The sequence below is a fragment of the Nuphar pumila genome, chromosome 1 (genome assembly GCF_984573655.1).
Source record: "Nuphar pumila chromosome 1, dmNupPumi1.hap1.1, whole genome shotgun sequence".
In the NCBI taxonomy this organism is placed as follows: domain Eukaryota; kingdom Viridiplantae; phylum Streptophyta; class Magnoliopsida; order Nymphaeales; family Nymphaeaceae; genus Nuphar; species Nuphar pumila.
Window position 1 is genome coordinate 18,698,839 of NC_143249.1, and position 14,497 is coordinate 18,713,335.

General features: G+C 37.0%; 1 protein-coding gene across 4 annotated transcripts in view; it reads left to right on the forward strand.

Annotated features, from left to right (window-relative positions):
* The first annotated feature begins 8,812 nt into the window (after positions 1-8,812).
* LOC149848214 (protein RRC1-like) overlaps positions 8,813-14,497 on the forward strand; it is a 68,616-nt gene continuing 62,931 nt past the window's right edge. For 2 of the 4 annotated variants that reach the window (XR_016427020.1, XM_089984044.1), the window contains exons 1-4: positions 8,813-8,963; positions 12,404-12,490; positions 12,660-12,795; positions 12,967-13,012. Coding sequence is in view for 2 of the 4 variants with exons in the window: in XM_089984044.1 (XP_089840170.1) it covers positions 12,416-12,490; positions 12,660-12,795; positions 12,967-13,012 (257 nt within the window). In the remaining 2 variants the exon portion in view is untranslated. Of the gene's footprint in view, positions 8,964-12,403; positions 12,491-12,659; positions 12,796-12,966; positions 13,013-14,497 lie in introns of those variants that run through there. The other 2 variants (XM_089984120.1, XM_089984229.1) reach the window with 2 other exon arrangements.

A 14,497-nucleotide genomic window follows, 5' to 3' on the forward strand; every position in this document is an offset into this window, starting at 1 on the left:
GACTAGGTGATCAGCTTGGTTCAAACCTAGTATTATGTCGAAAAGGCAAGGACTGGACCTTCTGAGTTTAAGGACTTTCGATTTGGCTCATGGACCCAAACCTTGTGATCAACATTTCTCATCCTTACTTGTAGGCAACCCCTGATTCCACTGCTAGGCATAAATTTGGGCATCATGTGAAAATCTCCATATTCATTAACTCTTGCATCCTTTTGTGAACTCATCTTTTAAGGCTTCACGTGAATATTTGATATTCCTAAACTTTTCATATCTTATTTTTTTTTTATAAACAAAATTTCATGCCTAAATTTTGGTTTATGAATTCTAATGTTTACAGTGACAAGTAGATGTGGTGAAGCCAGGAAGTTGAACCAAAATGCTTTGCACCAATATTATGAATATTAGTACAGATATTTTCCTAAAAAAATGCATAATAAATTAAAATAAATGTTTTGAGGGGAGAATCTTAAGAAAACAATGACATACATAAAATTTAATGATATAAGAAATATACAATGTTATAAAAGTGCTTAAGACACAGTGTCAATATCATGATAAAGTCATGATCTATTATGATTTTTGAGTATCGTGTCATCTTTGAGAATATTTATTGAATTGCAATATTTTTAAAATAGATTTTTTTGGCTACGACATAGGAATACTTGATCCTCATTGGCCGCGACCAGTATGGTGTGAAACCAATAAACGCTAGTGCAGGTTACCCAATGAAACAATTGTGATGTGTTTGACATGCTGTACAAATGGGAGGCGTTCGGTCCAGAACCGGACATTCGCATGCCACTGATACAACCGTTAAAAAAGGATGTTGTGGGGGACAAGGCAGTCTCGCAAGGTGTTCAATTTAGCTCAAACTTCGACCTGAATCTAGTTATACATATTTGGTTGATCAGTTTTGGTTGGGGCACCTATATTTGACTTGTCTACAATCTTAAGATGACAACCTAAGGTCAGACTAGGTGAATTAGCATGGCCAAAACCTCTTAAGTTGTCCAAAATGTGAGAACTGAACCTTCTGAATTTAAGAACCTCGAAGTTGGTTCAAGGACCCAATTCTTGTGGCCTACATTTTCCATCTTTACTTGCAGACAACTCATGGTTCTAGTGCTAGGCATAAATTTGAGTATCATGTGAAAATCACAATGTTCATAATTTACTCTTGTCTCCTTTAATGAACTTATCCTTTGAGACTTGATGTGAACATAAGGCTGAGTTCCTACATTTTTCATACCTAAATTTGGTTTATGAATTCTGATGTTTATGGTAACAGGTAGATGTGGTGAAGGCAGGAGGATGAAACAAAATGATTTTCACGAATGTCATGAATATTAGTACTGAGATTTCCTTAGGAAAATTGTATGATAAATTGTAATTTTTTCTTGAGGGGAAAATCTCAAGAAAACAAGGACATATATAAAATTCAATGATATAACAAAGTTGGGAAAACCCAATTGTCATCGGCTACGACGAGGATGGTGCGAACCTAGCCAAACCTAGTGCAGACTGCCACCAATGAAGCCCTTGGGGGTGTGTTAGAACTTAGACATGCTGGACAAATGCCACCGGGACATCCGGGCAACATTGGGTCTAGAATGTGCTAGTCACATATGATTGATATGTTCCTTCAAAAATGATGTTGTGGGACAAAGTGATCTCACATGGACAGTTTTGTCCCACGTTTCAAACAGTGACCGCTTTTTCCTGATGCAGGTTTGGATTTGCAATAAAATATCCATATATAAAAAGACTGCTTCTGGTCAGAGGCGCTTGCAAATGTTAGGATGTCAATCTTGGATACCTACGGCCATATATCTTGTTGTATAACTCGGCAGGGTCTGTCTAAACCCAACTTGCACATTGAAAAAAAAGAAGAAGAAGCAATCACGGGGTCTGTGTATGCCAACCAAAATCACCTTACTCCAACCAAACACCACATTTGATGAAGATGGCTTTGGATTGAACCTAGGTGAAACCACGCTAGATCCATCTAGTACCTCATGTGTTTGACCAAGTTAACATAACTCACTCGATTTCGACTGCCTTAAAAGTTTCCGCCGTCTATTTTGGTTTGCCAATAAACAAAATATATCGAAGCAGGTTATATGCCCCCCCCCCCCGCATCTCATGCTCGGGGGTCGCAAAAAGCACCACGCATTTATGCATGTGCATCTCGTATCCCCATGTTTGTCATCATTAATTAGCGATGGAGTTTGATGCGATTGCAAAGACTTAAGTACCCTCTTCTCCATTGGTGCAAAAAAAAATGGCGATTCTAGAAAATGAGTGGTTGTAAAGACTTAAGTGCCCCGAAGATGATTATTTAAGACCCAGTCTCTGCACTGCAGGATTATCCGATAAAGAAATCTCCCCTGGAGGAGGCCATGAACATCAACCCTCTCACTCTCTCTGTCCCTTCTCTTTCTGCTTTTGTGCACATCCAACAAAAGATCCTACATTGCTCCATCAAGCACCGACTGACCTGCACATTGACTGTTGTGGAGCCTGATTCAAAGTTTTTACCCTTACAGAAGGAGGGTTTGGGGGTTCCTCCCAGCGTGGGTAGCATCATTCAACTAAATGAGTTGTAGATCCTGATTCAGAGTTTTTACCCTTACAGGAGAGGGGTCTGGGGGCTCCTCCCAGCGTGGGTAGCATCATTCAACTTGAAGAGTTGTGGAGCCTGATTCAGAGTTTTTACCCTTACAGACGGGGAGTCTGAGGGCTCCTTCCAGCGTATGTAGCATCATTCAACTTAATGAGTTGTAAAGCCTGATTTAGAGTTTTTGCCCTTACAGAAGAGGGGTCTGGGGGCTCCCCCTCGGCGCGGTCAGCGAGCGGGGGTCCAGGGAGGGGGGGGGCTCGGGGAGCAACGCTCCCCAGACCAAAATTTTTTAGGGCTTTGTATAAATTTTTTATTTTCTTTCCCTCTTATAACTATCAAAAAAGAGCAATAAAGCGTTTTGTTTAATAGTGGGGCTCATGTTTCTTTCAGTTGTTTCTTTCTCAAGTTTTCGTAACACCCCTTCCCACGATTTTTCTATTTTTCTTTTTTTGTTTCTTTGCCACAATTTTTTTAATGACTCTGCTACAACGATTTGTAGTGTTTTCGGGTCTCCAACGAGCCCCACAACGATTTATAGTGTTATTCGACCTTCCAACAACGATTTGTAGTATTGTCGGGTCTACCTAGAGCAATTTGTAGTGTTGTCCGGTCTCCAACAAACCCCACAACGATTTATAGTGTTGTCCGGTCTTCCAACAATAATTTATAGTATTGTTGGGCCTTCCTACAGCGATTTATAGTGTTTTAGGGTCTCTAACGAGCCCCACACCGATTTATAGTGTTATTCGGCCTTCCAACAACGATTTGTAGTATTGTCGGGTCTTTCTACAACGATTTGTAGTGTTTTCGGGTCTCCAACAAGCCCCATCGCTATAATGATTTGCGGAAGATACTACAAATCACTATAGTGAGATCCAACAATACTATAAATCGCTGTGAGGCTCGATGAAGACCCCAAAACACTACAAATCGCTATAGTGATTTGCGGAAGATAATATAAATCGCTGTTGGAGGACCGAATAACACTATAAATCGCTGTGAGACTCGTTAGAGAACCGAAAACACTACAAATCGTTGTAGGAAGGCCCGATAATACTACAAATTGTTGTTAAAAGACCAGACAATACTATAAATTGCTGTGGGACTTGTTGAATACCCAAAAACACTACAAATCGCTATAGTGATTTGAGAAAGACACTACAAATCGTTGTTAAAAGGCCGGATAACAATATAAATCGCTGTGAGGCTTGTTGGAGACCCGAAAATACTACAAATCGCTATAGGGCTCGTTGGAGACCCAAAAACACTATAAATCGCTGTAGGAAAGCCTGACAATACTACAAATTGCTGTTGGATGGCTATATAACATTATAAATCATTGTGGGGCTCGTTGGAGGCCCCAAAACACTACAAATCGTTGTAGGAAGGCCTGACAATACTACAAATCGCTGCGCGCCGGAGGAGAGCCCCCAAACCTCCCTCCTGTAAGGGCAAAAACTCTAAATCAGGCTCCACAACTCATCAAGTTGAATGATGCTACCCACGCTGAAAGGTGCCCCCAAACTACCTCCTGTAAGGGCAAAAACTATGAATCAGGCTCCACAAGTCATCAAGTTGAATGATGCTACAGTCAGTGTGCAGGTCAGTCGATGTTTGATGGAGCAATGTAGGATCGTCTGCTAGATGTGCACATAAGTAGAAAGAAAAGGGAGAGAGAGTGAGAGGGCTGATGTTCATGGCCTTCTCTAGGAAAAACTCTTTGTTTCTCTTGATTTCTTCTCTAGAGAGAGAGAGAGAGAGGGTTTTACAGTGTTTTACGGAGAAGGAAGAAGAAGAAGATGATGATGAAAAGTTCAAACAAACATTTTTGATGGCATAGATTCGTTTCGCCGGATCACCATCGGATCATCGGCTAAGGTTCGTTTCGCTGTGTAGACTTTGAAGAGTCAACATCATCCTCAACTTTCTGGATGAAAGACATGTTTGTCCTTTTTTTGAACCGTTTGTTTTTCGTTTTTTAATGAAGGACATTTTTTGTCATTTTCTCAAACCATCGTTTTATGGCAAGAATAGCAAGAAAAGGTACTTAAGTCATTGCAACCGCACCAGACTCAAATGTTGAGTGATGTCAACATACATGGGAATACGAGCCCCATGTGCTTATATACGTGGTGCTTTTTGGGACCCCCAAACACAGACGTGGGATTCAATGAATCATTTGGGGCGAACATACACCATTCTCCCAAATATATGGATAAGGTTCAACAAGTGACTCAAGTTTGAAGTACAAATTAATTTTTTTTAAACAATAAATCTAAACACATTTTTTAATTGTAATTAGTAAAAAGTGTTTCATTTTAGTATTCAAATATACTTTATTAAAATGGATGGAAATTAATAAAAATAATAAAATAATATTTGTACATGCCAATAATCACATCGGCATGTCCGGTCTTGTTAACACAGACAACCAAAATATCGCCATGCAAGAAACTTACCAACGAAGGGAACGATTGTTCTTCGGCATGTTCAACGAAGGGAACAAATGCTCAGTTACAACCATGACATCAAAGCTAAGACTAAGTACTTCTGCATGTCCATTTTGTACGATATATTTAAAATACATTAAATGCACTTTGTAAACAATGAAACCCCTGAATTGTTACCCAATAAATTGATTGTGTTGTTTTTTAAACATACATATTATATATATAGAGAGAGAGATGAGTAAGATGAGTAGCTCCCAAACTGTTTATTTTCAAAACCATCCTAAACACTTATTGAAAACACAGTTGCACGTGATTTTTGCTTAATGGATCGGATTTATTCAGTAAGAAACCTTGATTTATATCTCCAAGTTCCAGTGCAATACCTTTAAATATGCATCAAAACAGAAAAAATTCCTATTACATTGCATGTTTTTTATTGGGCGATAAATAATACGTCTATGAATTTGGATTAGACAATGAATATTATTTAAGATGGTTTGAACATGTTGCAGGAAGACATCTCATGACTTAGTGAGACAGGTTGACATGGTACAAGTAGAAGAAACGAAGAAAAGATGAAGACCATGACTTGAAAGGAGGCAGATAGAGGTGATTGGAAGGTGACCAAAGTTGTAAGTCTAAATAGATAGGAATGGAGGAATAGGACTGGAAAAGCTGACCCCAACTAGTTGGGATAAGACTTATTGATGATGGTGATAATGATGATGAGTTCGGATTAAGCAAACACCTAATCTTTGACCCTTTAAAGATGCTTAGGATGATTTATAAGATAAAGTTGTTTTGAAGAAGAAGACATGCTAAATAGGTTTTATGGGCTTTTACTATCAAGGTGGTATCCCAAGTGGTAAGTGGGGTCGTGTGTCAAGCTGAGAAGGCCGAGGATCGAATCCCTTTGCCACATAGGGCAGCTGTTGTTTTGATAGGGGTCCGCCTAACCCCAGTTTGCCTTTAAAAAAAAAAGTTTTATGGGCTTTTTTCAATTTGTTTTTAAGATAAATTTTTAAAAAGATACCTAAGGTTTGGGCATCAATAAAAATAACACCTAAGTTTTGGAATTTTTTAAAAAAATGAACTTAAAAATATCATGGTTAATTAAAAAGGCCTCCCGTTAAGGTTGTTGTTAAATGTCACATAAAATTACTATTTTACCCTCAATTTCATGTTTTAAAAACACACCTAAACTAGATGAAAGGAGTCTTTGAAGGGTTAATGAGTAAATTAACTCTCTTAACAGGTTATGGGTTAGAGATAACCAAGGATAAATGGCTGAAAGTTTGTTTTGGGTTAAAGTGCAAAAATTTAGGTGTCTTTTTAAAAAAATTCAAAACTTAGGTGCATTTTTTCTTAATGCCTAAACTTTAGGTGCATTTTTAATAATTTCTATATTTGTAAATCTTGACAGTAGATGTGATCTACAAACTTGATTTTATAAGGATCAACTATTAGAGGATTCAATTATGATGCATGGGCATGCTTTTTATAAAGTTTAAAAAACCAACAACCTAAACACTTTGTAAAATTTTAAGGCTGCAAATATTTTTTTAATTAAAAAGCATGATTTGAGCATTGATTCCTAATAAATCTACCGTGATGAATACATCCATGGAGTTAGAATTGCCAAAAAGACAACAAATTACCCAAAAAACTCATTTAACACGTTTTAATCACTATATATATATAGTGCATTGTAGGCCATTGATTTTTTAAGCCATTCAAAAACCAGCTAACATGTCACCACCACCTAATTCAAAACTCCTTTTCTACTAAATAAACCGCGTAGACAACATCCATAAGGTTCAATCAGCAAAAAAGGTAAAAAATACGAGAAGAAGGTGAATTATACTCAATAGTTACGTGCCTTTAATAGAACCAAATATAAATAAATAAAAAATTATATATATATATATATATATATATATATATATATATATATATATATATATTTTTTGATGAATTTGAAACCATGCTAAATAGGTTTTCATGTCTTCGTTTTTTTTTCCCACAAATCTGATCCATAGACAGTGGCGGATCCATCCTTTTACTTAAAGGGGGGGTGCAAATTCTTTTTATAATAAAATAAAATACAAAACTAAAATATAAAAAGGGCAATATAAATTTTATAGTAAAATAATAAATTCTTTCAAGACTTTAAGAGGGGCGCCTCGCCCCCTGCATCCACCCTTTCTCATAGATGTATTTGGCATGGTCAATTTACTAGAAATCATCACTTGGATCATGATTTTTTGATGAAAATGCTACTTAGAGTTTCAAAATTTTACAAAGATTTTATACCATTGATTTTTTAAACCTTAAAAAACCCTGCTCATGTCCAAGAACAAACAATCCAATATAGCTGAACCATATAAATCAAGCAAGTAGATCACATTTGCATGGTAAAAAAACAAAGATCCCAAAAAAACTAATTTAGCATGTTTCATTTGACATATTTCATTTAGCATGTTTGCATATCTCTCTCTCTCTATATAATTTGATGAGCTTATACGAGTTAAATGAGACAAAACTGATTATTCATGATCAGCTCGCTTTTACTACACAAGTTATTGAAAAGAAGCTTGTGCCCCCATTTTAACCAGCCCCAACGAGTTTCACATGAGCTGAACCAAGTCAAGCCACGAGTTGCTCAGTTCATTATCAACCTTATCCTAAACAAATAAATCCAAGCTTAATATGATTACCAATTGAGTCTCACTATGGTCATATACGAGAAAAAGAGGTGTCAGATGAAAAAAAAAGGGTCTCTGTGATCGTTCAATCAGTTGGAATGGGCCTCCCTTAAAAATTTATGCGGTTGATGTTGTGGTTAAAATGCCTACGTTTGGTGAAATTTAGGGTTTGGCTGTTGCGTTATAGTGTGTGACGCATTGGCTTGATACTCAAATACAAAAAAAGGTAAATACGAAAGCTTGGTTCACGTTGATTATAACAAAAAAATGTTTTCTTAAAATGAATTTCTTATTTTTATTTATTACACGGATAAACTGCACTCTTAAGTATAGACCTGGCTTCGTTGATATCAGCCTACTGTATCAACCGTCGCTGTACTGGTGGTATAAAACTCCGTGGGTCCCACTCTCCACCCCCTAAAGAACCTCTTGCTTTATTTTCTCATGCTCAAATTTGAGTTACCCAAGCCTACAAAACTAGTTGCATAATTTTCATGCTCCCATCACATCACAAACATCACCATTATTTTGAAAAAATCATGATTTTAATAAAATATTTCTAATGGTTAGTATTATGTGCCCCAAAGGGGTTTGGTGTAGTGGGCTGGGGCCTAGGCCGCTAGGTGGGTAATCTAGGTTCAAATTTCATGAGCTTCATCTCTTGCCCAAGCAGAAGCGAGACGGCTGAGGGGACAATGTGTAAGCTCACAGAGTTTTAGTCTGATTGTAAGTAGGTAAGGTGAGCCAGCACAGCTAGGTCTCCGATCCTGGGTTGGTTTCTCAGTGTAAATATAAAAAAACAGCTAGTATTATATTAAAATTAGCACAACATTTTGGAAAACTACATGCTTTTAACAGGATTTTAATCTGTTATTAACATGATAAAACATAGTTTTTGCAATAATTTTATATTATTCATATGTTTAGTTTTTATAGATACATGGTATTTTGTCCAAGCACATCACAGCCCTACTGTTGGGTTGGGATTTCAAGAAATCATAGAATCTATAATTCCTTACGAGCGCGAGTGGGAATTTTCCAATTTCTCATAAAACCCTTTCCCCCACCCACACGAGCGTCTCTCTCCCTCTCTCTCTCGTTCCCTTCGGAGAATCGCTCCTTCGTCTATCTTTTCCCTTCTTTGCTCCTTCGGGATTGACGTCAGGCGTCGACGTTCTGCCCTTAGAGGTGCGTCTCTCTCTCTCTCTCTCTCTGTTTTGATGCTTACTCCTGGCATCCTGCCAAGGAAACCCTTACTCTCTCTCTCTCTTTATTATGGATCTCCCGTCTCATCGTTGTTTTTTCTGCTTCTCCTACTTCACCCCCATTCGTTTTATCGGTCCCAGCCAAATAGTACGCATGATTTGGTTGAAATCTTTTGACACATGGTTTCTGTGATCGTTCAATCAGTTGGAATCGGCCTTTCTTAAAAATCCGTGCGGTTGATGTTGTGGTTAAAATGCCTATGTTTCGTGAAATTTAGGGATTGTCTGTTGCTTTTTACGTGTGGCGCATTGGATTTGTGATGTTGTCAACGCGTGATGTACTGTGTGCATTGTCTTGGTTACTTGAAGTGGTTCGTACTTGATGGTTTTCATGGGTTTCGGTGATTGTGGCTTGATGCGCAAATTAGAATCGATCTTGGTGCACTTTGTGTCCGTTAATTTAATGTAATTTGGTGACAGACCGCTTCTTCTGTGTCTCTGTCTCTATTCTTACCTTTCTATGGAATTTGGCATCTGAAATTGGTCTACTGAGTATTTTATCACTCTTATATCAGAATTTTTGTGTTTCGGATGGTTTTTTTATGTGCACCAGTCCTATAATTTCAAGTATTTGCATGAACGGTATTGCACCTGTCAAATTTTGACCAAATCGGTGTTTTTTCTTGTCATTTTGAGATTGCCTGCTGTCACTTATTTGAGTTTTGGCACCCGAAATAGTTTTCTTTTCCTACTCTTTTTTCTTCTTTTGCACTCTTTCATTTTACCTGGTTCACACTAGGAAATATGAAATGCTTATTTCAGGCAATGTTCATTATTAGTTTCTTAAACTCATATGGTCTTTTTTCCTCTTTTTCTTTTTGAAGATCTGATACACTGGTTTTTATGAATCCCAAGTCTAATTTCATTTTCTTTGGACTTTATTCCAAAAGATGCAGTAGGATTTGATTTTGTGGCCACCAACCATGCTGATGTTATTTTGGTTGTCTGAAAGCATTATGTGAGCCGTATGTGTGAAGTTGGTTTTTGACTCGAGCAAAAATAAGAACAAGACAACTGGATGAACAATCTTTGTTGCTCTTGTTGGTGTTATTTTTCCCCTTTTGTTCCATAATAACGCTCCACCCACTTGTAGTCTTGTCTATGCAGCATTCATTTTGGTTAGTTGATGTTTAATTTTAAGTTTTTCCAATGGGTCTTTTTGGTTATTCTAAGCCTGCCTTGCATATAAGATCTGCCTTGATTCATGGATGAACTTATATGCTTTTGGCACTCAAGTTTTCTTTCACTCTTTTAAAATTTTTCCTTTTGTCAAAGTTATCTTGGAGTATGTCAATCAATGCTAGTATAGAGGCCACTAGACCAGTGCTGCCAATAGGTGTGTCAGCAGGTTGGATCTGGTATTGGGTACCTTATTTGACCCAGATTTGACGTCAGATTTGGGAAGGGGACAGGTGAGCTGGACAAAATGGTGATGGATTTGGGCGGGAGCTACTCAAATCTGATGGGATACAGTTTGGATTTGGGTGGCATAGAAAAACAGCTGGTTGGAATCGGATACCCAGTTCAATCATCTTTTTCATATCAGGTATTTTTTACTGTATATATTGCCACAAAAAGAATGAAAAGGAAATGGTTGAGCTTGGGTTTGCCGAATAACTGTTACAAACTTACAATAACTTACAAGTGTTAGAGATGTTAAAAGTGTAAATAACTAAGTTAGCATATTTGCACATATTATGCTTTGGTCAACCTATAACATATTTTACTGATGTAACAGATCTAGGATAAAACAAAGAATATAGTTGGATATGGTGCTGGCCCATATGTGAAGTTGTGATCCAAGGAGACATGGACCTGAACCAAAACCCAAATCCAAACGCAACTGCCATAAGTATGGTTGGATTAGGTTTATCCAATTTGATCCTAATCCAACCCCTTGGCAGCATTAGTCAACAGGGCAATGGGTTCTAATTTTTTGTTAGTACAAAGTTAATAAGATGCAGTAGAACTGCAAGGCATGAGACTGTTGGACAGAATGGCCTCATGTTGAGTTTTTTGCAAAACTTAGCAAGGTGAGAGGAAATTGAGCAACTCAGTGCATTAGCAGAGATTTAGTGTTATTACGTTTTTTTTGCCTACACCAATATGTCTACCAAATTCTAGATCTGACAGCCGATTTTCTAATTGAGCATTTGAAGCTGAGAACTAAGTGGGAATGGTGACAAAGAGAGGGTTGTGTGTCTTTCTTGTCTGAAAGAGTGATCTCATTTCCATTTGGAGGGCGAAGGTGGGAGGGGGAAAGAGGACTGAGTAAACAAATTCCTCAAGACAGTTCAGTGCAAAAAATTGAGAAAGAGTATGTCTTTGGCACCTAGTTGTGATTTTTCTCATTGCAATTAATTCGTAAAACTTCTCTTTTCCTAACCTTGAAGGCGAACTGAAACATAGCAATTAATTTTCTCTTTTGTTCTCCTTTTCCTCTCTTTTGGTGATTCTACTGCACGTGCAAGAGATTGTAGTTAATCTAAAAACTAAATAACTGAATGATTCCCTATGCATTGACAATATCTAACAAAAGTGGTTCTGCATGCATTTGAATTGGCTATACAACGTGCTCTGCATCTAGCTGGATCTAATGAAATGCCTCAGTATCCCTTGTGGGCTGGCATGGGTACTTTGAATCTAGCCGTGGCCTCAAGATTAAATAGTTTAAATGTATTTGACTTCACAGCTAGAGTAAATGGGCAATGCATGAGATCAGTTGTACATCTAAGAAAATCCGTATCCTTATGAAAAGAGGAGCATCTGGTCTTATAAAGTACCACAAGAAGTCGAATTGCTAACAAGATGAGGTTTGATATGATGGATTGAACAAATTGGTCTGCTCATATCTTCCACACAGAAAACACTACTGTAGAACTCAAATAACACTGTATGTAAAAATGGAAGAAAAAGAAAAAAAAAACAGAAAAGAGAAGTAAGGTCAATGCTCTAGATTTTCCATTTTTGAATTATTTGATGGTGGAATTTTTATTCATCTCTTCCTCTTGTCCTCTACTTTTCTGCTTTCTGTATACTCGAAGAACAAGATGCCTCCTCCTTTCAAGTAGTGCACATTCTTCTTGTTATTATTTCAATACCCCTCTTTGTTTAGCCTTCAATCTTGCATTGTCCTTTTGTGTTCTATAGATCTAGAGTTCGGTTTTTTTTTTTCAGGTATCGTTTGAGTTCTCGTTTCCTATTGAGAAGTTGATCATAATGCTGATTTCATATCTTAGAAATGTGCATCCTGTGTTTTGTTTGTTGAATTTTAGCTCATGGAGTTTCATTTTTGGTGGATTTTGAGGATCAAATATTCATGATTTTGCTGTATTCATGGCTTCTATGATGTGGGTTTTGTAGAATAGGACAAAAATGACATCGTTCTCAGTTACTCGAAAGAAGACCCCTTTTCAGAAGCACAGAGAGGAGGAAGAGGCGAAGAAAAAGGTACTATTTTGATATTGTGGTTGTCATCTTTCAACTACCTTTCTCCTGTTGTGTCGTGGTGTTTTGTGTTTAGATTTTAGAAATTCGCATGAAGGTTTCTTGCTTTTATTTTCTTTCTGGTTGCATTAATTGCATTTTGATTGTTTTCTTTTCATATTGATAATTTCAGAGAGCGGAGGATGAAACTGCTCGCTTGTATGAGGAGTTCGTCGAGTCATTTCGAGGGGGGAATACGCCTGGTGAGAAGACTTTTGTGAGAGGAGGAACCATTAATCCGAATGAGCGGTCAAAGTTGGATAATGAAGGTTTGTATCTTCTTTTATATTTTTTGTCCTACTGTTCTTCCTGTTTTTGGTTTCAAGTTTCATAATTCATGTTTCCTGCAAATTCTTTTGGATGCAAATGTCTGCGGTTTTGTCAATTTGTTATTACACATTAATGAGAGCATGGGCCTTCTATTCATTCAACAATCGCAGGTGGGAATTCCAAAGATGGGGTATCTGTTCCAAAGAAGGGAACTAGGTAAACAAATATGCTTAATTTGTTTGAGGATGGAATCTTGGTGTTTGCCCTGAGTCCGTGTTTAAGATGGAGCAGTTTATCATCATTAATATTGTATCACAGTTCAGTGTTTCTTTGTTACTTATTTCTCATGTTGCTATAAATACGGCTGTGTGTAAACCTTTATCATGTATCATGTTAGTGTTGGTTGGCGGAGAAAAACAATTAAGAGGCTGGAATGGTCTCATCTACAAAAGAATAACTGGGTGCCAATTTGGATTGTCATCTCCATTGGAACTGTTTGAAATCAACAAAATGAGATGTTTTGCAGCTGTTTTGGATTCTTATGTTTGTGTATTTTATGTTATCAATTTTGATGCTCATTGACATTTTTACTTTTAATGAACTCTATTGTACTGTAATTTGCTTTGTTTACTGGTAGGTTCTGCTTATTCTGAACTTTGGAATGTGCAATATCACAGCCTGTATTTTGCCCCATCAAGATGTTAGCATGTTTAAATTAACTGAATTAGGCTAAGACAATATATTCTGATTGTGTATGAAAAAGTAAGAAGTTGGTTGAATGTTGACTTTATGACTATGACATACAGATGAAGGATCCATTTTAGCTGTCATTATGACTATTTAAAATTTAAAGTAGTACTTTTGGTGATGGTGTAAAAATTATAAGATACTAAGCAATGTTAAAGTTTGAAATTTTGAATAGCCAATAAATGAAATGAAAGCGATTGCTTGTTATTACCTGCATGGACACGGATGCGGGTATTGAGTACGACATGGACAAGTTTTGTACAACACAAAAGTTTTGTAAGACTAGGGCACGGGGTCAAGGCACATATTATTTATATGCGTGTGTAAAATAATAAAGCATGAATATCATATTAAATGAAAATTCTTGAACAAAAATTGTAAACCATTATAATAATAAGACTAGGTTGAAGATTGCAACATAGTGTAATAAATGAAAATTTTAAAAGAAATTGGGCACAAGTAAATATGAAATAAACAATGAAGATCATAAAATGAAATAAATAAAATTAAGGATGCGGTGTTGACCATGTTTGGCACATGTTTGATTTTGTCTATGAAGTGTTGTGGTGTGTCCTATGTTGTGGCCAGTGTTGTGCCTTGTCGACATGGAACATACAACTAAGTGAAATGTTCAACACATAGCTAAATGTCATCTCAACAAAGGAATATCTGGAGGTGTTTTCAAAAAGTAAGTTTTCTAGGAAAAAATTGGGAAAATATTGGCAAGTCAAAAAATAAAAAACATAAACATATATATGAGTGAGTGAGCGAGATAAATGGTACTTTGGATTGGATAGAAAAAGAGAAAGAGGTGGCCAGAGGCATAAATTCTAGCATTCATTGATATGGAAATAGCCTCATATCAAGCAGAATGTGGAGGGAAGGCCTTCTCACAAGTTATGAAAAGGAGGACCTCACCTCCATCTCATAGAACCATTGCCTGTTGCACATCAT